General features: G+C 49.7%; 1 protein-coding gene across 2 annotated transcripts; it reads right to left on the bottom strand.

Annotated features, from left to right (window-relative positions):
• Nucleotides 1-6266: 6266 nt before the first annotated feature.
• LOC149124598 (uncharacterized) lies at nt 6267-10249 on the bottom strand. Of its 2 annotated transcripts, none has more exons than XR_016213299.1 (2): nt 8548-8929; nt 6267-8426 (listed from the first exon to the last, which is right to left on the bottom strand). XR_016213299.1 is itself a non-coding variant. In XM_089304193.1 (2 exons), the coding sequence occupies exons 1-2, from the start codon at nt 9921-9923 to the stop codon at nt 8188-8190; spliced, it is 351 nt and encodes a 116-aa protein (XP_089160319.1). In that variant the 5' UTR covers nt 9924-10249; the 3' UTR covers nt 6692-8187. The 2 variants fall into 2 exon arrangements, 1 of the variants encoding a protein (XP_089160319.1); XM_089304193.1 differs by lacking the exon at nt 8548-8929 and adding an exon at nt 9812-10249 and having other exon boundaries at nt 6692-8426.
• Between the last annotated feature and the right edge of the window lie 15044 nt (nt 10250-25293).

A 25293-nucleotide genomic window follows, 5' to 3' on the forward strand; every position in this document is an offset into this window, starting at 1 on the left:
CCTCACTCTACACCAGAAGCCTGTATGCCCCTTGTCCTGGCTCTCCCAGGCCAGCTTCCCCATTCCACTGATTCTCTCATTACTTTTCTCCCTAACCCTACTGCCCCCAGGGGGTATTCAGCACTGGTGCAAGCTGATTTTCACTTAGGTCACAGGCTGTCTTACATCCCATCTTCAAGTCTCCCAGGACTCCGACCAATGAATGGACTCTTTGCAAGCTGCACACCTGACCACATCATTTTCACTAAAAAATCCTTTCCTAGGAATTTATTCTGAAAGCAGAGTAACTCTCCCTGAAATAGTATGCGTTAATATATATCTGTAAGCACATTTTTTATGGAAAGAGAGCCCATTACTTTTCTCCCCCTCAAAGGGCTATGTGTCCCCCAAAAGTCTAAAAAAAAAGTGTAGGTCTCAGGCGAAAATCCAAATTCCTCAGCATGATATGCATGATCCGGCCATCTGTCCAGCACCGCACGGGGCACCCGAACTGAACTGGCCGCTGTTGTTGACTGCAGACCGGCATACACTTCGTTTGCTCAGCTTTGATGCCCTTTCCCTTCTTCATAACTGGCCTCACCGCCACCATCCAGGAACCACCTTCTTTCTTTCAAAAGGAAACATCTCAGGTGACCCTACCTACGGAAAGCTGCACAGGCTGAGCCAGATGAGTGTGAACTCTTGCCTCTGTGCAGCCAACCACACAACCGCTCCAGGATTTCCACACCGGGGATAGGAGGGAGGGGGAGGGGGAGAGGAGAAAAGAATGAAAGCCATAAAGCCAAAACAAGCAACGGCTAATCAGTGTTTGTCAAGCACTTAAACACCGTTGAAGACCCGCAGGGCAGTAATGTAATGATTTCTTGGGAGGGAGAAACTGGGTGGTAAACACGTAATTTATAATCCCCAGATTTCTGATGAGAGATAAATGCCACACACACCGTCTTGTAACAGAACATTTGTGTAGGAACTTCCAACATCATCCAGCTTTCCTTTATTTCGGACCTAGCCATGGTGTCATATACTTAACAAATCTTGTAACTAATAAACAACACAGGTCTGAGAGTCTGCAGTCTATTAAGACTGCCGAATATTTTACCTGAATTACTACTTCTGGTTTACACACCACCATCCAAAAAAAAAAAAAAAGTCTCTGGTCACTATGTGTCCCAAAATTCTCCATCTACTCCGGAAAACGTCCCAACTTTTTAAGATAAGCTGTATTTAACCAGTCTGCTCGTTGAGACCTGCTACACCTTACAGCACAGGTTTTAGGTTCTAACAGTCGCATCTTTTTTCCTTTCCAAAATTAAGTCTTTAATTGTTGCCTCCTAACAGAGCTCTGTGCCATCCCCGGGGCGCACGGAGCCGGGCGAAGTCTCTCCCCACTCTTAACGCATCTACCTATAAATAGCGCTCACCGCGCTGAGTCACCAAAACCCCTAGTTTCTCCAAATAGCTCCTAACGACTGCTGGAATCGCGTCCCTAGGAGCGGCGAGCGACTCCGACCACACACCCGCCAGGCCGGAGCCGGCGCCGCGGCGCGGCTCCCCAGCCCCGCGGCGCCCAGGCTCGCGGGCGAGGCCGCCGCGCCCCGCCGCAAGTCCGCAACGTCGGAGCTCGCGCGCGCCGACGGCGCTCTCGGGACGCGCGGCCAGGCCGGCGGCCGCACTTGGCCTCGGCCGCCCGGGCCCGCCCCGCCCCCTTCCGAGCGGGGAGCCGCGGGGGGCCGCACCAGCCTCCGCCCAGCGCCGCCCGCTGACACAATGGGGAGCGCCGTGAAAGGGCGGCCGCAGCTCTCGCTTAGGGCACTGGCCCGGGACTCAGGGAAGCTGCATAAGCGGTCGGGGGCCGGAGCAGCAAGGGAGAAGCCCCTCTCCCTTCTCCCACACCGCCAAGCAGTGGCCGCCACCAGTACTAGGGGGCGAGGGCAGCGGCAATGGGGGAGGGAGCGGAAGTGCCACCCCCTGCAGCCAAGGGTGGTGACGTCACCCCTGCAGCCAGCCTGTAGCGGGGGCGTCTGCCCGTCACGTGACCAGGCCCCCACGCCCCGCCGAATCCCGCGCGCGCGCTCCCTCCCCCAGGCGCGACTCCCACCTCTCCCCCGCCCCCTCTCCCCAACTTTCGCCCTCCCGGCTTCAGCGCCGCTGTCAACAGCGCCAGCTCCGCCCCCTCCCCCGCGCCCAGTGTAACCGCCACGGCTGCGCGGCGGGCGCTCGCGCTCGGGTCCTGGGCTCCGGGAGCCCGGCGTGCCCCGGGTCCCACCCTGCCCCCAGCCCCGGCGTGCGGGGTTGCGTGGGCTCCGGAGCCGGGGGGCGCGGTGTCGTGCAGCAACCGCGCGTCTCTGCTCAGTCCTCCCACGGCCGCGGAGGACGAGGCGAAGAGGTCAGGTCCGAGCTCGGGAGTGAGCGAGGCGTGCACGGCGGCCTCCCGGCCCTGACACGTCGCCGCCGGGGGTCGGTCCCGGCGGGAGAGGCCGCCGGGGGGCCCCCCTCCGAGCCCCGCCCGGCAGCTCGCGCCGCCGCGCTCCCTGCCGCCTGGGCGGCGCGCGCCAGTCCTGCCTGGCCTCGCCTTCGGCCGCGGCGCGGGCAGCGGCGTCCCGACGAGGGGCTAGGGGCGGACCGCCTCCTAAAGCCCCCTCGGCCACCCCCGCCGCGGGCTCCTGGGGGCTGCAGTTTGGTGGCTGTCGCTACTGCGCCTCATTCTATTTTATCCCTCAGTTCGCTTCTAAAAGTGGAGGCTTGGGGGGAGGGAAAAAAAAAACAAACCCAGTGTGGAAAGGGGCGGCACAGACTGACCTGTCAACGGCGCAGGAGGAAGACCCCCGGTCGGCGCGAGCTCTCGAGCCCGCGCAGGGACCGGAGCCCTGGGCTCGCGCGGAGCGACGCGGCGGCAGCTGCGCCTCAGCCAGGTGTCCCCGCTCGGCAGGGCCCGCTCCGCCGCCGCGCCCGCCCCCTCCCCCGGCGCCGCGCTCCCCGCCCCATCGCTGGGGACTAGGGAACCCCCCAGCTCGATTTTTTGTGCAGTTTCAGCAAAGCTCCGAGGAAGTTGGTCCTTTTGTTCCACTATTTATAGATTGCGTCAACATTGCGAAAAGGAGAAGGCGGAGCGGCGGCCCCTCCTCCTCCCCCCACCGGCTCCTGGGAGAGAAAAGCCCCAGCACACGACCTAAGTACACAGCGCGCCAGCCGCCCGCCCCCGGCCTCCTGCTCGCCGCTTCCCCCTCCTCCTAGCTTGGGCCCGAGCGCTGCCAACCCCGTCACGTGCCCGCCCGGGAAAACCAGCTCCCCGGGGCTCCGCGCCGCCCGCCAAGCTCCGAGCGGAGGCCTCGCCCAGCTGCGCGCCCAGCTCGTGGGCTCGGGCCGCGGCCCAGGCGTCACGCACAGCGTGGGCACCTACTCCCTCGCCACCCGGCGGGGATCTCCGGTTGGGAGCGCTCCCGAGCGTCCCGAGTTTCCATCTCCCTTCTCCCCTTCAGCCCCAGGAGCGCCACCGCCCTGCTCGCGATGTGCGCGCGCGTCCGGGCCTCGCCTCGGGAGCCTGGGACCTGACAAATCCCTATGCCCTTCGCGAGGCAGCTCGCGCAGGCGTTAAGGTGCTAGCCCGCTCCCGCCCGCAAGGCTGGCGGAGGGCGCAGACATGGGGGCTTCGGGGGTGGCTCGCAGCGGGTCCCTAGCCGGCGGGCGGCGCGCGGGAAGCGCGGTGCGGGCGTCCCAAGCGCTGGAGACGCTCTGCTTCCTCCGCAGGTGCAGCAAGGCGTTGCGCGAATTCCTCCAAGGGCCGGGGACCAAAGAATTTGCAGACCCCAGCCGCGGTGGGGCGGAGTGTGGGGGAGGAATATAGTGCGTGAGGTGTTACTGAAAGTTAAATCTGTGACAAAAACGTTCGAACTTTCCTTCAAAACCTGGTGACGAAGCGATAGGGCCCGCCATACCCCAAAATGAAACTGAGCTCCCTGCCGGCCTAAAGCCCGATTCCTGAGCTCGATGTAAACAAGGAGGGCGGTAAACACGAGAGGAAGGCCTTCCCATACCAAGTGCAAGTTAGCCAGTCTGTGTGTAATTAACCTTCGCAGCTTCCGGTCCTTTCCCTAACTGTTCCAGATCGCATTTTGACTTTGTGGAGTTGCAATAAAATAACGTAGCCCACCAGATCACTGGTGGAGAAAACGCGGGGCAGAACTGGAACGAGGGCAGGAAACGCGTCGGACCTTTCTGGGCAGCTGGACACTGGTAAACAGTCTGGAAGTGTTCTGTTATTCTTTCAAGTGGTTTAGGGAAACTTTCCGCGCACTCACCCACAGTCGGGCCAAGTGCAGGCCGGGGGACTCTGCGAGGGCCCGCGCACCCCGGACCGGGCTCCCCGGGCCGAGCACTGGGCTCGTCCAAACCTGAGGGCGTTTTCGCACGGACTGGACAGGGCGGCAGTTTACCTCTGGTATTTGGTGAAACCTTTCCAGGTTTGTCGCCCCCCACCCCGCCCCCGGCCCCCCATCCCTACCCTTTTTAAGGGAGAGACCTATGGTGAGGAGTTCATCAAGCAAGCAATGTGTGGTGAGAGATGAAGTCGAACGGACCTGGGCAGCGGCTGCCGGATTTCCAAAGCCCGGAGCTGGGTCGACCCGCAACAAACCGCACGGCGCTTCGGTCCCCCACACCTGACGGTGCTCAGAGCCTGGTGTTGGAGCAGCCTCTTTCTCCCCCACTTTCCTTCCAATTTAGCGAAAGGCCCCAGCCACCCCTCCGTAAGCCCATCTGCTTCGCCCTGCCGTCTGTGTTTGAAAGACGCACTCCTCCTAAGAAGGCGAATTCGTTTCCGCGCCACTTCTGTGGAATCAGTGTGCCTACAAACCACTTTTCTTTGCTTGAGGAAAGTAAGGCAGGGCCTCCGGGCCCTTTTCAAGGGGGAGAGATGCCCAGGCCTCGGCCTCGGCCTCCGTTCCCCTGCCCTAGCTTCAGGCCAAGTCACGCTGTCGCCGCTGCTCTGTCAGAACACGCGCTTTTCGCCCCCAACTTGGTTCCTGCGCAGCCTTCCCAGCTGCGGCGAGGAGGGAGCGAAACCAAAACGAAAGCACCCGGGGCTCATCAGTCGTAGCGGCTTTCCAGAGCGCGGCGGCCGTGGGAGGCCAAGGTATGGGGTCGCAAGGAGGCAAGGGTGGGGGCCGGAGCTGCGCAGACACTGGATTGGGCCGTCCCCGGAGGGCGCCCAGGAGCTGCCAGGAGCCCCGTGGCTCCTCCTTCCCCTGGGAAAAGCAAACGCGAATGACAATATACCAGTCCCGCAGCAAGAGTTTGGCCCGGGCCAGGAGTTGAAATTCGAGACTGATTGGAACAGTGCGGAAGGCACGGAAGTGTGGCGCGGGGGTGAGAGTTGGCCCCTGGCGGTGGTTCCCCAGGAGAGGCCTGAGCGAGCGGCGGCGAGACGAGGGCGCTCAGAGGCCTCCCGGGACTCGAGGCCCACAGAACTGTTGCTCCTCTGTAGTTGCATAAGCACCCAGCTATCCCGCAAAATCCATAGCTCTACGCGGTCTAAAGACTTTAAGGGAACTTTGGTGACTTTCTCCGCGCGCGCCCTCTTCCCTCACGGGAGCCACCGTGGGGACAAAGGTAGCCGTGCACGGAGTTGCAGGAGGCGCGGCCCGCGTGGGCAGCCTTGCTGGCCTCAGATATCTTAAGTTACAAGGTGAAGGTACCTCCCTCACACAGCCCAACCGCTCCTTGGAGATGGCAGCCGCTCCTAGCATGGTCAGCTAAACTGTGTCCTCGTTCTCCCTTCTCCCTGCGAACCAACACTGGCAGATTGGCCTGCGAACCTTGCGCTCTCTCACTCAGCCACATTTCTGTGGCCCAACGCCCGAAAAGCTCCATCTTACCTTGATAAACACTCCATTCTATATAACAACACCACTATTGTAATAATATTTGTGGGATTTAACACATTAAAAAAAATCTGTTGATCTCGGCTTTTTTTTTTCTGGGAGCTGTGGGCTCTGTGCACGTCGCCGGCACCTGACCAGGGCGCGGCGCGCAGCTGGGGCACCTCGCTCAGGGGCGCTTTGCCCTGCGCCCGCTCGCTATTCTAAGATTTGGAATTGTGTGCTTGTTTGCACGGCTGAGTCCCTGCATCCCCTATTGTTCAGTTCATCAACAGGACTTTTTAAAAGGCTGTTATTTTAAAAATGTGCAGAATGGAGTTCGCTTCGGCAAACCTAGGGAAGGCAGTGTTGGCTTCTTGCTAATGTTTTGCCGGTAACCAGCAGGAGTCAATCCCCGACCAGCTTTGTTGGTTTTTATTGATCCCCGCTGTACCACAACCGCAAATACCAGAAAGTCCGAACTGTGAAAAAGGCATCCCATCGCACCTACATTTCTTTGTTCACCGATGAGCGGCAAGCTGCAGGTGACACAGACACTTGAGCGCTTCCTTTCAGAGGCTTCTCTCTCTCTCTCTCTCTCTCTCTCTCTCTCTCTTCTTTCTTTCTTTGTTTCTTTCTTTCTTTCAATACTCATCAAACCTCACTGCAAAAATACCCGCTTTCCCCGTGCTCACCCTTTGGTTTCATTTGTGGTCACTTTTCTCACTGTCTGGCAAGTTTTTTTTTTCCCCTGTAACATATTTTTCTGAAACAAGTTCCATTGGATTATCTTGCATATATATTTAGGAGGTCCACACACACACACCTCCCCCCTTAAAAAGTGCATACGCGGCTTTCGAAGTAGTTGTCTTTATTCTGCTCTTTAAAAAAATTCTACCCGTTCACAAATGATGCTTTGCCTGGGTTAACTTCAGACTCGAGTGTGTGAAAGCTGTATCCACCGGGGAACTCCCCAGAGCCATCGAAAGCCCCAGCCTTGCGCACACCGCTGGAACCCGCACCAGAACTCTCGGTTTGGAGTCCAGTTTGGAAACAAATCTGTGCCTTTCGCGGTGAAATGGGCACAAGCCCAAGCGATGCATCTGGCTTTAGATTTTATGAGGAATATGATCTGTAAAGGGGAACGCCTGTTTCAGCCGCGGCTACACGCCCCGCGCGGGTCCGTTGGGGTTCCCTCCTGCAAACAGCGCTCGGGGCCTCGACCCATAGGGCCTCAGGCGACCTCTGGGCGCCAGGCTTTGGGTTAACACACCAGTGCGCTCCCTTCCCGGCCTCGCCTGGGGTCGCTCGCCGCGGCTGACAAAGCTTTCCGACCGGAGGAGAAAGTTAGAGGCTACAGATCAGATGTCCTTAAAGGGGCTAGGGAAAGGGAGAGGCTCTTTGCGGTCGGTGCCAAGAAACTCGGGACACCCAGCGCTCGCTGCGAGGCGAAGGGAACTGTCCCGGGGGGGGGGGGGGGAGCACAAGTGTTCCCGAGACTTTGCCAGAGTTGACAGAGTCCGGAGGTTCCGTGTCCTCCACACCCTCGCCCACCCCCGAGGTATTTCACAATTCCCCCGCACGCTGCCCCAGGCGGGGGCATGGTGGGGAAGATGGACCGTCTCTGTTTTCTGACCCCGCGGCGGCGGCGGCGGCGGCAGCCTTTAAAGAGTTAAAATGGCGCAGCAGTGTGGGTGTGGGGAGTGGTGCCAGTGTTCCGGGCCCCGACGGGCCAGAGGAGCAGGGTTGGGGGGTGGGGTCCCAGAAAGGGCCGGAAAAGCGAGGAGCGCGGCGAGGTGTGAATTGAGAGTTTCTGCTGTTGGGGGCTGTTTCCAAGGAAGACGCTGGCGGCAAGGACGACGGGGCCGGACGCCGGGAAGCCCAGCACTGGCGATTGCACGTCTCGGGCCCCCCCTGGACAGGGTTATGTCAGGAGAGCGCCCTGGCACCGCGCTCCGGCGGGAGGAGCAGATACTCCCCCTCAGGCTCTCGCGCCGAGCGCGGCTGGGCGGGCGTGCAGGGGCGGGCGGTGCGCCGCGCGGAGCGGAGCCGGGGTGCTGAGGTCGGCGAGTCGCCTTCGGAACGGGCGGCGGCCCTTCTCCGGTCGACGTGGAAAAAAGAATCATCTAACACAGCACCCCTTGGCCAGCGGCCCTTTTGCACTGGCGAAGTAGATAGAAAGGGACGCGGGGAACAAGGAATCTCAGTTTAGAGCCTCCAGAGCTTCCAAGTTTGTCAAGCGCCCGCGAATCTTGAGAGCCACGCACAGAGCTGCGCCCATTTCCCATTCCAGAACAAAACCGAAGGCGTGTTCTTCCTGAGGAAGGCGAAGTCAGGCCCCACGTGGAACCCTAGCAGTCCCCGCCGGCCGACCTCCGGCGCTCGCCTCTTCCAGGGCCGCCGGGAGCACCCTCGGGTCCGAGCAGCCCCGGGCGAGCGGCGCGCGACTCCGGGCGCGCTCGGCGCTGGGCCCCGCCGCCAACCGGGCGTTACAGCAGGAAACACTTCGTCCGGTTTTCGGAATCCCAGTCAAAACATTTGGCTGAAGCTCGAAATAACTTTTTTGATAGTCTGGAAAATGAACAGGACAAATAGAATCACCACCAGGCTTACGTCAGAAAACCATTTCCCCTGGACTATAGGGAGATTGTTTTTTTCATCAGTTGCAGGAACCGAATATCTGATGATTTACCTGCCTGCTGCAGTTCCTGGCTGTACTCTCCTCTTCTCCTTTCCCCACTTCCTCTGGTTGTCATCTCTCTCTCCCTCTGTTTCTCCCCTCTTGAGAATTCCACTCCAGCGCATCCATTGTAACATATATAGCCCTCTCGTCCAGCTCAGTCTTTATCAACGGTCAATATAAACCGCAGTGTTTGCATAGCCCTCACAAAACGGGTCCTGCTTTCGGTTCCTTTGATTCACAGCGACGGAAAAATTTTACTTTGCAAGTTCTCTTTTTTGCACGTCGACTTAAGTGACGGTGCTTTCCTCTCAGTTACAAGTTCCCTCTCCTCGCAAACAGTGCGAGGGATTTGGTTTTACAGGGACTTGAAGAGTTCGGAGAAATTCAGCGTGTGCCGACTCATCTTTGCTCACCCCCCCCCCCACACACAAAGGTTATGACACTAACCGGCGTGATCAGTTAAACAAACCAGGTTTTAATGTCATCAAGCGTGAATCTCCCCACTAGCTGCCAACTGCGTCACTTTAAAGAAGGAAATACTAAAAAAGAAATTCTTGTGAGTAAAATAAAATTATGGAAGCTGCACATCTGAGTTCTGGATGCAGAAGAAGGGGTTTCACTCTTTTTTTTAAAGTGCTCTTATTGATGGACAATTATTAATGTGAAATAAAATGAGGAAGGCTAGTTCTGCCAGAAGGTCCGCACATAGTAGGTGCTCCATGAGTTGTTTAGTCTTCCTTTCTCCTTTTTCTTTTCTGCAATCTTCAGAGTTTTGGCAGGAGAGGCAGCCTTCCCAGTGGCTGAGGAAATTATGTTCAAACTTCGCTTCTGGTTCATGTAATCTCCACTCACTTACAAAAAAATCCTCACAAAATTTATCCAGAGAACTTTAATAGCTTATTAAAACTTAATGGAAATAGCTAGACAAAATAAAACGTATGGTGCTTACATGCATCTAAATCCGAAACACATTAAATTAATTCGAATTTTTCAGTGGCTGTAATAGCTAACTATTACCATTTGATTTCGTTTACCGATTTCTACAGTAAAAACGAAATTTGTGGGCTCCTGCTCAGTTCAAGCGTTTCTGTTAGAGCCGCCTTCGCCCACAGACGGATCTATCGCGACCTCCAATCTTTCATTGCGCAAATTTTCTCTTGAAGTTGTTCAGCTATCCATTTTTGAGAGACACTTGTGCGCATTTGTGGTCTTTTAAAAAATGAAATGAGAAAATGGAGAAAGTGTGTGGTACCCACGCATGCACAACACCCACCTGCCTGTTCCCCCGCCCTGAGGGCAAGGTCGCTGGAGAGTCGCGTCGCCTTCTGCGGCTTCGCAGAGCCCGCGCGGTCACCTGGTCCTGGCTTATTTTCCTTGGGGCCCATTCGCGGGGAGTAAACAGACACGTAGTGAGTTTCCTGGCAACTTTGCACAGCTCTTTAAATAGAAGAGAATTTCCCGCCACGTACAGGCTTTCCCGCCTCACACGGTTAAATAATAATTTTTTAAGAAAGGGTTTCACGCAGCGTTTTCTCTCTTTCTCCTACCAAATGACGAGGCTGGCCTTTTAGGTGACCTCGGCGTGCGCGACAGGTCTCAGACAGGGGCTCCGCCGCACAGCCTGGTGTGCGGGAGAACAGCCGCACCTGATTAGTCCTAGGTTCCGCCGCGGCCAGCGGGCGGGCACAGCGCGCCCCTGGCGCACGCTGCACCCTCAGCTCCACACGCCTTGCGGGACGACGCCTCGGGGCAACGCTATCTCCTCACACAAGCACCCTGAGGAAATCTGTGGGCAGCCCGAGGGGAGCAGTCGTGGCCTGGGGACCGGGACTTTTCCTCTTTTCCCATCCATTTAGCTCGTTCTAGAAAAATGCACCGGACGTCTACAAGTATCTCCCCGCCCTGCACCTCGGAGGTCTGCAAGCCCCGGGTGCAAGTGTGAATGCTCCTGAGGCGCGCGCCGGGTTCCGGCTCTCGCGGAGGTGAGAGCGCGGCGCCGAGGTCACAGTGAGTTCAGAGCCGCTCATCCCGGTCAGAACTGGAAAAAACAAAATGCCAAGTCCGGTCCAAGGCTGCGCCCCGCCAAGTTCCCCTCCGAGCGCAGAAATGGTGGGTTCCTGTGCTTTGCGCAAACTGGACGCCACGCCTGAGGGCCTGTGGAACCGTCGCTCGCTTTCCATGGGGTCCTGCTATGGGTGCGACCAGGGCATGTTATCTTTGCAAACTGAGACTTGAAGGGAGCCGCCTGCCTCTCCCCCACTCCTGCAGCCCGGGAGTAACTCCAAGCGCGCTCACATCTGGATCTCGAGGGGTCCGGCAGGTCGCGGTGCTTAGGACCACTTGGAGTGCCCGCCGGGCCTGGAACCCGGCGGCATCCGGCAGCGGGGACGATATCGCGGCCGATCCAGGGGCACGGAGGAGTGACGGCCCAGCGGAGCCCACAAGCGCTCCTGCGCAGCACAAAGCCGGAGGTGTTTGGGCAGCTCGGCCAGGAGCGAGGGGGCGCGCAGGGGAAACCGCTTCTGGAGCTTCGTAGCGCAGGCAAGTCTGCGAAGGGGTCGGCTACGGGAGGGACCTCTGTTCTTGCAGAGATCTGGCAGGTCTCACCCAGTCGTCGCTAGCACTCGGGGTGTGGGTCTCAGAAGCCGTGTGGCTCGCTCCCAGCCAAGGTCGTGGAGGGATTTCGGCCCTCCGGGTGCAGGACACCCAGGTCCCCAGTCGGGCGGCCTACCCCTCTGAGAGAGCCTCCTCCGGGAGGGCGGCAAAACAGGGCAGGGAAGCCTCAGGCACCGACCTCCGTGTGCAGAGCTCCCAGCGGGTATTTTCAGGCCCCCGGAGCCCCTGGGCAGGAGTTAGTTCCGACTCAGGGTTCTTTGACCCAGAAGAATTACCAGGTTTCCCAAATCTGCCATCAGCTAACTCAAGGCCCCGGGCCTTCTTAGGCTCCTGTAAGTACTTTTATCAGAAGTGAATTTGGTCTGTCTTCTCTCCATGAAGTGAGTGGGCCACAACCAGACAGGAGGTGATTAGAGGCCTGTGAAGGATTCATCCCATCCAAGGATGTTCACCTCCCTGCTCATGGATGTGCTTCATTCTTGGGGCGTTGTGTATCCCCTACACTCCGTGCCTGCCAGGAGAGGTGCTGTACTGGGGACATGGTCTTGGAGGCAGGCAGAGTGTCAGAGGAGAGGCCTCTCTGGGCTACAGAGGCCTATCTGGGCCTGCAGAGAGGCACGAACAGGAATAGGAGATAGGCCCTCGGCCTAAGTGTGTGATGGGGTGGGCTGGAGGGATTCAGGATGGCTCCCTCCCGGTGGAAAAGGCTGGGGAGTTGTGTTGCCTGGGCTGAGAAGGCAGGATGGCTCTGGCTGTCTTAAGGTAAGATGGCACAAAGCCAGAACTCCCTGAGATCAAGCAAGGATCGGAAATCTGTGTTTTCCTGGCTGAACTTGTATTTTGAGCTTCTTTTCCATTTGCTTTCTGTTTACTCTGTAGTGAAGTGTTTTTGATAGTCTTGCCAAAAGGAAGTCATTCAGCTGACAGACACTTATTGAGAGGCTATTGTATATCACGCATAGGAATGGGACAGTGAACAAAAACGGTGCTTCTCCTCGAACAACTTATACTCCAGTGTATTTCTGCAGGGAGGGGGAAAAACAAACATTTCCATTTCCGTGGAACATGGAGGGCGGAGGGTCGCTGAGGAGAAAGGCCAGGGCCCAAGACAGGTGTCGAGGGTGAGCAGCGCACCCTGGCCTTCCCAGTGAGGACCATGACAGAAGCTCAGCGGGCTGTGGTGCTGCGCTGGATCTCTTGGCCTCTAGGTTTCCCTTCTGGTGTGTGAAGATTGACAGAGTCACTTTTATCTTATGAAGGAAGCTGGTGTTTCCTTGTCAGGACCCACATCTATCCTTGTACTTTCAATTTTTATTTGTTTATTTATTATTTTATTTGAAAGGCAGAGTTATAGAGAAAGAGAGAGGGAGGCAGAGAAAAAGGGAGAGAGAAAGCAAGGCTTTCCAACCACTGGTTCACTCCCCAAATAGCCTACAACTGGAGCTGGGCCAATCCAAAGCCAGAAACCAGGAGCTTCTTCCAGGTCTTCCTGGTTAGATCAGGAGCCCAGGCACTTGGGCCATCCTCCACTGCTTTCCCAGGCCATAGCAGAGAGCTGGATGGCAAGTGGAGCAGCTGGGACTCGAACCCATGCCCATATAGGATGCCAGCAGTGTCAGCTCCCTTGTACTTTCTATACAAACAATACTTCTGACTTACAACACACACTCAGCTAAAACCTGATTTCAAGAGACTGGCTAGCAGAAAATGTGAAAATATTGTAGTTAGAGAATTTGTATTTGAGATTAAATCTTAGGTAGTGAGCAAGACACCTTCCTGTCCTCTCCGAGTTTAGCAGAAGATACAGAGAAATAAATACTAGGCACCCACCATTCCTGGAATGCAGAAGACAGGGGACAGCAAAAAGACCTCTGACAGAGGTCCCGGAAAGCCAGGTTGTGGAAGTGGGGTGTTTAGTTCAGAGTAGCTTGGAGGGAGGTCCTACAGGGCAGTCTGGGAGAACATCCATGGGAAAGGATTGTCTTCCATGGATTGACACAGCCCTTATCCATATAATATTCAGGATCCTGTCTGGAAAAGTTGAAGCCTTCATAATTTTGGGGGGCTCAGGACTGCTTAAACTGGAAATTCCCTGCTGGAGAGATGAAAGAAAGGTCTTATAACTCACTAGACTGAAAGAGAGTTAGTTTGATATCATAGTGATTGATTATGAAACTATTTAGATATAGTACCTTTAACTGGAGCTCCTGAATCCCTTTGTAGCATTATTGTTAGGGACAAGAGGAAGCAACGGTTCACTGAGTGCGTGCTGTTTCCTAGGCACTTCATATCCATTGTCTCTTAAACCTCACCATTACTCCAAGAAGGAGGTGCTTTTGTTTCTATTCCTAGATTAGAGAATAGGGCAGTCTGGGAGAACATGGGTACTTGGGGCTAAGTAGCAGAGCTGGCTGACTTCAGTGCTATTCCCCCCACCCCACTTTCCTCACGGAGTCCCTTCCCAAACCACAGGATGATGATCTTTAAAAGGAAAATCTCATTCAAAGAACTCACATTTGAAAAATTTATACTCTGGGAAAAATAGAATTGAATGAATTCATAGTACCCCAACCATTATATGTTAGGATTATCAATATAAAAATTAAGATCACCAGGAATTTTAAAAAAAGATTTATTTATGTATTAGAAAAGTAGAACTACAGAGAGGGGAAGACAGAGAGAGATCGTCCATCTGCTGGTTCACTCCCCAGATGGCCACAATGGTCGCGGCTGGGCCAGGGAGCAGCTGGAACTCTAGCCAGTGCCCTCATGGGATGCTGGCGCTGCAGATGGTGGTTTTACCTGCTATGCCACATGTACATGTGGCCTCACCAGGAATGTTTTATAAAAATTGAGTTTACACTAGACAATTGATTTGTATTTACCATTGTTTGCCAGAAAAAATTCAGAAAAAAGAGATAGCTTATTATCTCTTTAGTTTTGCTATATTGTACAGAGAAACATGTGTGCCTACTTTCACACAGAAAAGGAAATTCCCCCTTAATTTTATTTATTTATTTATTTATTTATTTGACAGGCAGAGTGGACAGTGAGAGAGAGAGAGAGAGAGAGAGAGAGAGAGAAAGGTCTTCCTTTTCTGTTGGTTCACCCCCCAGCGGCCGTTGCGGCCTGCGCTGCACCGCGCTGATCCGAAGCCAGGAGCTTCTCCTGGTCTCCCATGCGGGTGCAGGGCCCAAGGACTTGGGCCATCCTCCACTGCACTCCTGGGCCACAGCAGAGAGCTGGACTGGAAGAGGAGCGACCGGGACAGAATCTGGCGCTCCGACCGGGACTAGAACCTGGTGTGCTGGAGCCACAGGCGGAGGATTAGCCTATTTAGCTGAGGCGTCGCCCCCCCCCCCCCCCCCGATTTTCTAACTTGTAGTTTCCAAGTCATTTTCCCTGGGTTGTGACTAATTAGCACATAGACCATCTAAGGTTTATGATTGAGTGAGAGATTATGGTAATATACTTTTATAAATGGATAAAATTTCATAGGTAAAAGGAAAAGTTTTTTTTTTTTTTTTTAAATCCTAGGATTGCATTAGTTATCAATCAGTTCAGTAAAAATCTGTTAAGCCTGTACTGCCTGTCAGGGACTCTGCTGAGTGCTGAGGATATCACATTGATCAAGACAAACGGAGCCCTTGCTGCAAGGGAAAGTATGTCAGGAAGGAAGGGAAACAAGGCTTGCTCAACTCCTGCCGAGTGCCAAACCCTCACCTAGACTCATTTCATCCGTCAGACAAGCCTGCAGTCTATGCCTGCATACAGTTACAGAAGTGAGGTTCAGGAACATTAACTAGCTTGTTCTAGATCACATAGCTACTAAGTGGCAGAGCTGCAACTCCAACCCAGTGATAAGACTGTTCTTTTCACTGTGCTTACTGCATCGTTGACCATGAAAACAGTAAAAATTATGATTACTTGTTTGTCAGTTTATCCTTCCTTGGCCTGTTTTATAAACTAAAACAGTTTAGATAGCTATTCATACTTTGTTCACCTCCTGGAGCACACTTAAAACCCAAAAGCACTATAAAAATAGCTGCTTTTGTTTAGCTTAATTTAATCGTACAGGAGGGAAAGCATGGGAACCCTAATAATGGGTTTATTACAGCAGTCTATTGATGAGAAAAGAAATCTAATCCAGTGGAATCAGATTTTGATGAATTGTTATTATTGCCCTGTATTTTATTAATAAGTTTAGCACTAGCATTTATTGGACAGAGTAGAATTACCCTAAGCCAGTGAATATAGAGATTAGGGCAAGTTACTTATCCAAAAAGGGGCTCCAGGTTTAGTGGGTAAAAGAGAAATAGAGGGTGGAGTACAAAAATGCACTGTAACAGATACCTGAGTTTCCTGCAGATCTAATAACATTATGAGCCACTGCAGATCAGGGTAGAAACTTTGTCTCCTAAAGCTTTGTCTCCTTTGTCTCAAGCTTGGAAGACACCAGGTAGCTTGTTAAAAAGACCAAACCCACTTCACTCCTTAAGAAGTAGAATTTTCTGAAGGTGGGGCCTGGACTTTGCATTTTGAAGAAGTTCCCCAGTTGTTCAAGTGAGGCGGCATGTGGCAAAAAGAGCCAGACTAGTTTATTAGTCAGGTGGCCGAAAGGAAAATAACCCCAGCAGCCCTGACCGGGTTGGCAAGGATGTGACTATACGAAGAACTCCATCCTGCTCTCCCACATGGGCAGCAGAGGCACTAGTACTTGGGCCATCCTTTTCTGCCTTCCCAGGTCCATTAGCGGGGAGCAAGGTTGGAAGCCAAGTGGTTGAGACTCAAAGCAGCACTCTGCACCACAACATCGACCCCTCCAATGAAATTTTAACAGTCCATGGATGAAAGAGAACTGCTGCGGCTGAAGAAGAGGATGGTTGAAGAAGTAAGTGTCCTAAACAACAGCAAGACAGCCACCGACTGTGGGGGTGTGATGCCAAGGACCAGACTTGCCTTCCTTGTAGCCATGTAAGAGGGTATACAGTAAATATTTGATTGAGTGAAATGCCATAATTTCTGCTTCAAAATGAGGAATAGAAAGCTTGATAACACTTTTTGCCAGTGAAGACCAAGGTCAAAAATTCACTTAATGGTTCATGCTCATCAGTAAATTCTTCTGGCCACTCCCACTCATGGTCTTACTTGTCTTTCTTGAATATGAATTTATAAGGCATTTGGCTCTTACAACAAAATTTCCTGTAGCACTGCTTCCATTTACTTAATTAGGAAAAGAACTCAGGTGAAGTCAGGAAAGCTGGTGCAATTCAGCCTGTATTTTGGGTTACAAGTGATAGAATAGAACAAAAAGGAAGAAAGGAAACCATTTTCTTGTGAGATTCACACAGGGCTAATTTTAAAAATAAAATGCATTGTATACCTGATTATAAGAGTAGTATGTTTTCATTGTAGAAAATTTGATAAATACAGGAAGGCACAAAGAAGGGATAAAATTTACTTTTCCTGTCATTACCCAGAGATAATGCTGTTATTGGTGTCTATCATTCCATTCCTATCATTTTTAAAAAATTATTTATTTGCAAGAGTTACAGAGAAAGAGGAGGAGAGTGTGTGTGTGTGTGTGGGGGAGAGATATATATCTTCCATTTGCTGGTTCACTCCCCAAATGGCCACATGGTCCGGGCTGGTCCAGGTGGAAGCCAGGAATCTGGAACTCCATCCAGGTCTCCCAGGTGTGGCAGGGGCCTAATAACTTGCCATCTTCTGCTGCTTTCCCAGGCTCATTAGCAGGGAGTTGGATCAGTTGTGGAACAGCTAGAACTTGAACTGGCACCCATATTGGATGCTGGCATTGCAGGCAGTGGCCCCCCATTCATATCTTAATATCTTAATAATGTGGTATAAATGTATATAGCATACCAATGTATTTTAACTTACTTTTAGCACAAATGATACATACATGAATATTTCCTATGTTGTTGCATTTGTTCTGTAAGGTGATTTTTTAAATTTCTGTATTTTAAGCTCTGGAAGATTATACCATATTTTGTCTAATAAATTGCTTATTATTGAATACATTGATTCCTTTTTTTTTCTTATGCATAGTGCTACATTAGGTATCCATTAGTCTTTGAGTGTGTGTCTGATCAGTACTTATGGCATGTGTACTTTTTAAGGCTTTTGGCACATATGGCCATATTACTCTCTGAAATGATCTATCAAGGTGGATACCAATAGGCAATGGGTTTACAACCTTGTTCCTCACTCCAAAGCTTCCCTTTTTATCAGCAATGCATTCTGGCTATTTATGATCAGTATTAGTTATTTGACACTAAGCACACCACTTTTTTAGCTTTGGGAACAAAGAGACTATTAAAGGCCTCGGGTAGCTGTTTTCCAGAATATATATTTAAAAATTTATCTCAGTAATTTGCTTTTCTTTAAAAGCAAAGTCTGAGTAAGGCTTGGTGACTGCTGTTGTAATATTTCCTTCTTGGGTTCAGAGCCTTATCCTGCGGCCTAAATGAGACATTATCCTGAACCTCTAACACCATGACCTACACCACTTCCAAATGGAGGCTGTCTTTGTTAATTAGCTCTGGGGACCTTTTCTACAAGTTAGATTTAGTTTTATGGAGGCTGAAACTAGTCACTTGACCACATTTGTGACATGAGTCATGTTAGAATCAAGATCTAGAAGGGTGGTATGTAGTTTCTGCCTAAATTGCACGATAATGAGAAGTGTTGTATGAATGACTATGGATATTAGCATTTATAGCTATAGTTCTACTGAGTTCAACTTGGGTTTGACATTTTCTTTTCATGATCTAACACAAAGTGTGAGTGTGTGTGTATGTGTCTGGAAATTTTTAACAAGTATCCCATATGTTGTTGAATTAATCAAGTGTAAATACACACACTTATACACACATACACAATACCCATTTAAGGGAAGTATGCTGACTTTCTTTTTTTCCTTCACTCACAAAATTGTCAGAATCTTTAACTTGTAGCTTGGCAGTATTGCAGTTTGCAGGCAAGAAAAGCAAGCCAAATTGGGTGAAAATTGTTTGAGCTTTTTTTTTTCTTTCAGTTTTAGACAGTGTAGCTGAGCGTGCACATTCAGCCATTTTCTGCTTGATTTTTAACCACATTCATTGGCACTGCCAGAAGTAGTTAAAGCTTCCTGTTGAAGGTATGTAGTGGCCAGGGGGAAGGCATGGGGATTTGTGGCTGTCCTCTCTGTGTTGTTAATGTTAACATGACTGTTTTCATTGTTTTGAAATATTGAGTAGAGAAATGTGAAATGACATAATATCTGAGCTTCATATATCCATCTTAATCCAAAATACATTAACATAGACTCCGGGCTGGGGAGGTCAAAACCAGACATGCTTACAGGTCTGAGCTCTTTTCGTGCATTGCTGGAACATTCATGGTACCCGAGATGCAACGAGACCCTGACAACTCTGAGAACCTGCTTTCTCTTGAGTGCTGGAGGCTTTGAAATTGTCTTCACAATGAGGGAGGATTCATGAAGTAATGAAAAGCTGTTTCTTTTTTAAAACATTAGGCAGCAGCACAAACATCTGGGAATTTATTTTATAACTCTGGTTCCCCGAATTACCCATTTCCTTAATATATATTTTACTTATTTTTTCCAAGGATGATGAATTTCCAGCTTTGTGTTTTTCCTAGCTCAACCTCTCATTTAGGTGCTTTGTTATTTAAGGTCACAGGATAAGGCCATATCATGAAAACTATGATATAGGGGCCCGGATTTTGTGAGGTGTGGGGGACGAAGTGATTTTTGTATGTGGAACAAATTTGATTACATTATAATCTCACTCTTATAAATTGAGAAATAAATGGCTAAAAATAGCCATTGATGTTTCTTTAAAAAAATAATTAAGCAACAATATTTACTCAATACTTGAGTTAAGCAAAACTGTCATCCTCTTTCTCCTTTTCGGCACTTAATTTCTCTTTTCAACTTCAGAAGTCATAAGACTTCCCTTTCTCCTTTTTCTCACTCACCCTTCAATGTGTCAATTGGTAGAAATATCTACATGTAGTGGAAGAAGGTGGTGCTAAGGCAATGGTCAGAACATTCCAGAAGCCAGGATAAGAAGAACCAGCTTGATTTCTATACTTTGTAAAATCTGAAAAAAATGAGATACATTGTTATTACTATATTAGATGTAATTTAATCTACTTGATGTATTTAGTAGGCATTTTAGAATATCAGTTACTACCATGAACCTCAATGACTTATTACATAGGGACTGAGCATAATAAAAATTTAGTAGTAGAACCTGACAGTTGTCTATTTGGATATAATCATGTTATCATTCTGAATGCTATTCATTTGCACTCATATCATAAAGGTAGGCTGCAGAAAATACTAAACAAATCTGGCAACATGAGCTGGTGAGCTTATTTATTTATTCATTTTAAAAGTTAAAGAATAGGTGATTTGATTTGTAGGTTGTTTCTTTTTATGCATTGACATGATATCTGCTTGTTTAAATAAATGGAAGTGTAGTCTGGATTATGTCTGCTTCTCAAATTTAGGAGTATTGTGAGGCAAGACTATGATACTTGAAGGTGAAAAGGCATATATGTGTGCTTCATTACTTGTGTTCTCTCTGGTGTCTCTCTGTAGTTCAGACAGGATTAATGACTATATCTAGGTCTGATGAAAGAAAAACTGATGGGGAGGAGCCTGTCAGGCCCTCATTTTCTGAAATGCCGTGTTGCCTGGTATGAATGAACACACAGCCACACTCTGGGAGCCTGCGTCAGTCAGTGATTGTGTGCATGGTACCTGACTAAGACAGGGTACCCTGTGAAAGGAAGGTGACACCAGGCCCCTTTCAATAGTGCAGCCAGTCCCACCAGTTCATTTTGATACACGGAGCCAAGGCAAGCTTTTCATTAGCAAGGGGGAATGTGTCTAATAACCTGTTATATCAAATTTACCTGATTAATGAGAAGGACGAGAGCTATGGATGTTTTGGTTTTGCCACGTGTGTGTTTGTGTGTGTGTGTGTGTGTGTATGAGATGTTTGGTGAGAACCACAAAGTGTGAATGGTTTTTGGGGTCTGATTCCATTGAGAACAACCCCAAATTTCTCCTCTGATTCTGGAAGTCTTTGAATATAATTTAGCATAGTACCAGGTGCTTAATACATGGGTCTGCTTCATAGCTGCAGTAGAAATTGATTTCTCTTGCTGCTAAGCCATGGAGGTCCCCTCCCCCCTACCATTTGGCCTTTCTTCTTTGGGTTTAGATTTGAATCTTTGGGGAAAGGTGGAAAAAAAAGCATATCTGGCAGTTATCCCAGTGATCTGAGTGCTAATTAATTAAGGCCTAGTTTTTTTTCTGCGTTTTTTGGGGAATTGTGCCTGTGGGCATTTTGTGGGAAGGATGCATTTTAATGAACAACTATACCTCCAGCTTTTTTTTTTGGACCCAGGAGGGGAAATAAAAAATAATTAGCTGCAAGGAGCACAATTGAAAATATAAGATTTACACTCATGCCAAGAACTTTATTTGCATATCAAATAAATTACAGTTATGCTAGATGTCTCAGAATCTCTAGCTATCCTAATCAGTAAGGAAAATTAAAACAGATGTTTTCATTTAAGCTGTGAATTGCGTTACTATTAAAAATAAAATTTCTTGAACTATCCTTCTTGGTCCATTTTTGTAGATAAGATCCTCAAAAAAGCCAATGGCATTTTCTGAGTAGATTCTGGTACTTTGCTGGATTTAATAGTTCTCCATGAAGCTGTGTACCAACTTCTATCCGTTTGTCATTTTGCTGTATATATCTTTTTTTTTTTTTTTTGACAGGCAGAGTTAGACAGTGAGAGAGAGAGAAACAGAGAGAAAGGTCTTCCTTCCGTTGGTTCACCCCCCAAATGGCTGCTATGGCCGGTGCACTGTGCCGATCTAAAGCCAGGAGCCGGGTGCTTCCGGATCCTGGTCTCCCATGTGGGTGCAAGGCCCAAACACTTGGGCCATCCTCCACTGCACTCCCGGGCCACAGCAGAGAGTTGGCCTGGAAGAGGAGCAACCGGGACAGAATCTGGCGCCCCGACCGGGACTACAATCTGGGGTGCCGGCGCCGCAGGCGGAGGATTAGCCTAGTGAGCCATGGTTGTGGTTTCAGTGATTCTCATCCAAAACATAGCAGCATCATGTCATGGAAAAACACTGGACTGGGAGTTAGAATCAATTCTCAGCTCTTCCATTAAATGAAAAAAAAAATGTGCTTCTGGAAAATCATGTTAACTTTTTGAACCTCAGTTGTCAGCTGTGTCAGCCTGCTACATAAGGCCTCTCCCTTCATTGAACATTTTAAATATTTATCAGAACATGCACATCATAGTGAGATAATTGCATTACTCATCTATAGAGAGCTTCAGTAGCATTTAAAAGTGGGGACCAGCGCTGTGGCACAGCAGGTTAAAGCCAAGGCCTGCAGCGTCAGCATCAGGTGCTGTTGGTTGGAGTTCTGGCTGCTCCACTTCCAATTCACCTCCCTGCTAGCGTGCCTGGGAAAGCAGCAGAGGCTGGCCCTAGTCCTTGGTCCCCTGCATCCATGTGAGAGTCCTGGTAGAAACTCCTGGATCCTGGCTTTAGCTTGGCCCAGCCCTGGGGCTATTGCATCCATTTAGGGAGTGAACCTGCTGATGGAAGACCTCTCCTTCTTTCTCTTTCAAACAAACAAACAAATAAATAATTTTTTTTTTAAGTGAATGTGAGTTGTGGAAGGTTTGAGGAGTGAGCCAGTAGAGGAAGATTTCTCTTTCTCTCTCCCTCTTTCCTTCTGTCTCTCTGTAACTCTTTAAAGTAAGTAAATAAATCTTAAAAAAAAATGAATGTCAGTTGTGGAAAGTTTAAGTCCTAGCAACATTAGAAAAGCAAATACCACTAACTCATTGAACCTAAAATTTTAAAAAATTTATGGGGCAGGCGTTTAACCTAGCAGTTAAGATGCCTGTGTTCCATAGTGTGCCTGTGGTTGAATCCTGGCTCCAGCTCTGGACTCCAGCTTCCCACCAGTGGAGATCCATGGAGGCAGTAGGCAGTAATTGGGTGCTTGACATCCACAAAGAAGACCTCGAATGTGTTTCTGGGTCCTGGGTCTTGGTCTAGCCTTGGCCCAGCTCTGGCTGTTGTGGACATTTGGGAAGTGAAGCAATGGATGGGAACTCTGTCTCTGTTCGCTCCATGTTAAAAAAAGAAGTCTACTAACACGATTTAATATTTTATGTGTTATCCTAGTAATCTGTTCGCTTCAGAAAATTTATAAAATTAGGAAAACAGAAAAAATTGTCTTTAATTTCACCACTTGGAACCTAATCAGTAATATTTTGATATATTTCCAATTCCTTTCGGTTCTCTATATTTCTCTTATAGTCTGTGCCGTATTTGATTTATTTTTACAAAATTGGGCTTATATTTTTGCAATATTTTGTACTTTTCTTTTCACTTGAAAAAACATTGTGAGTTGCTTCCTATGTCCTTATTCTGAAACATGTTTTTATAAAGCCTTTTTACTTTTCTGAATCAGAAAACAAATATTTGCTGGATGTAGAGATTGAAACAATAACTAGTTTTATAGAGCAGAAGATTGAATTTTCTCTTTCACACCACACCCTGCCAACTCACCCTTTTTTAGTCACATTCCCTGTAGGTCACCCCATGTATAGCTTTGGTTATGTTCTCACAGTCCTTAAAACAATGTATTTAAGTATATAAATGTGTGTGTGAATCCATATGTGAGAATGTTTGACTCACACAAGGTCATTCCATTCCATACTCTGATTTTTCATGCAGCATCACGAGGGGAAAGGTTCCGGTCAGTATATGCAGCTACAGCTGCTTTGCTGTAATGGAGGTGATGGGATGACGGCACGTGGTTCTGTTTGTCGATCCCTGTTTTTATTTTACCCATCTCCAATTGCTGGATGTTGTGGGTGATTAAAAATATTTTACTTTGCTTTTAAATGTGTGGCATAATTATCTTGTATCCAAATCTTCGGGTGAATCTCTGATTATTTCTCTAGGAAATAAAGTCTTGAATCAAATGTTACATGCATATGGCTTTTGGTACATATTACTTTTCCTTACAGACAGGCCATCCTGGGGCAGGCATTTAGCCTAGCAGTTAAGATGCCACTTAAGATGTCCACATCTCCAAAATGGTTGGAGGCATTGTGGTAGAATCCCCAAACTGGGTTTGCTTGTCTGAACTGCAGAAAGCCAATTACTGAGATCGGAGTGGAAGAAAGTAGGTATTTATTGCAAAGCACAGAGCAAACAGCTGGGCAGCTATTGCTTAATTCCTGGGCTCCCTGAGAAGTTAGGGGTGAAGGTTCATATACATTGAAATTGGGGGTGAGAGGTGTGTGTTTTGCTCGTTTCCAAGTTCCTGGTTGGTCAGTGGAACTTGTGATCTTCCTTTGATTGGTGGGTGATGCCATTCACCTTAGGGAATTTATAATGGCCAGGTGGGCTCCAGTTGGTCTGGGGGCTACATGAAGGTGGCAATTACATTCTGACCAGACCTGGGATTTCCCTACACAAATCACCCCAGGATAACACTGGCCATCAAGGTTCTTATCTATTGGAGAAGCAAATGACTCCTTGGACCCCACAAAGAAACCTTTTATTTAAGGAATATAAACTTCATGCATTTCATAAATACAACTTAAGAAACATAGTGATTCTTCCCACCCTATCACCCTCCCACCCACACTCCCACCCTTGTTCCTCCTCCTTCTCCTATTCCCAGTCTTGTTTTTAATTAAGATCTATTTTGAATTAATGCAAGTGACCCCTTGAATCTGGTGATTAGACTGATCTAAGGCCAGCTGGATCACCCCCTTAAATCAGTTAATTACTTTAGTTTTTATTTGGTTTTATTTTATTTTATTTATTTTTTTATTTTTTGACAGGCAGAGTGGACAGTGAGAGAGAGAGACAGAGAGAAAGGTCTTCCTTTGCCGTTGGTTCACCCTCCAATGGCCGCCGCGGCCGGCGCGCTGTGGCCGGCGCACCGCGCTGATCCGATGGCAGGAGCCAGGAGCCAGGTGCTTTTCCTGGTCTCCCATGGAGTGCAGGGCCCAAGCACCTGGGCCATCCTCCACTGTACTCCCTGGCCACAGCAGAGAGCTGGCCTGGAAGAGGGGCAACCGGGACAGAATCCGGCGCCCCGACTGGGACTAGAACCCAGTGTGCCGGCGCCACTAGGCGGAGGATTAGCCTAGTGAACCGCGGCGCCGGCCCTATTTTATTTTTTGACAGGCAGAGTGGACAGTGAGAGAGAGAGAGCGACAGAGAGAAAGGTCTTCCTTTGCCGTTGGTTCACCCCCAAATGGCTGCTGCGGCCAGCGCACCGCGCTGATCCAAAACCAGGAGCCAGGTGCTTCTCCTGGTCTCCCATGCGGGTGCAGGGCCCAAGGACTTGGGCCATCCTCCACTGCCTTCCCGGGCCATAGCAGAGAGCTGGACTGGAAGAGGGGCAACCGGGACAGAATCCGGGGGCCCCGATTGGGACTAGAACCCGGGGTGCCAGAGCACAGGTGGAGGATTAGCCTATTGAGCCGCGGCGCTGGCCAGTTAATTACTTTTGATAAAGGAAAGTTAAGGACACCTTCAGCTAAGGGAGGCAGACAACAGGGTGGGTCCAGCTTTTATATTATGGAGGTTTGGTTTCAGGAGTACTTGGGTTGAATACCTGTCTCTGGCTTCTGACTCCAACTTCCTGCCAATCCAGACTCTGGTAGACGTTGGTAATGGCTTAAGTAATTAGGTTTCTACCACCTGTGTGGGAGACCTGAATGGTATTCCTGGGTTCTTGTTTTGGCCTGTCCAGCCCCAGCCGTTAGGGAAATTTGGGGAGTGAACCAGCATAAGATTTTCTCTCTCTCTCTCTCTCTCTCCTTCTCAAATAAACAAAATAAAACTTAAAAAAGGAGAAAGATCATTCTAGTTGATATTACTACAAGCTGTCTATGAGAGAAACTTCCTACCTTTTTCCAACTCTGAACTTCTCAAAATTTAAGGCAGTTTTTAAAAATCATTGTGGCACCAATTTTAACCTCAACTTTAATCCAAGGCATTCTTTTCATAGCATAGGGGAAAAAGTAATTCACATT

This window comes from Oryctolagus cuniculus, chromosome 9 (assembly GCF_051225735.1).
Source record: "Oryctolagus cuniculus isolate XC-2025 breed Fujian yellow rabbit chromosome 9, ASM5122573v1, whole genome shotgun sequence".
Lineage (NCBI taxonomy): Eukaryota > Metazoa > Chordata > Mammalia > Lagomorpha > Leporidae > Oryctolagus > Oryctolagus cuniculus.

Bases quoted from the DNA above. Each gene is read 5' to 3' on its own strand.
- LOC149124598 (XM_089304193.1), bottom strand. From the start codon at position 9,923: ATGGGCCCCAAGGAAAATAAGCCAGGACCAGGTGACCGCGCGGGCTCT. The intron at 8,427-9,811 runs GTGGGTGTTGTG...TTCATTTTCCAG, and splicing joins CAGGGCGGGGGAACAGGCAG to ACTATCAAAAAAGTTATTTC.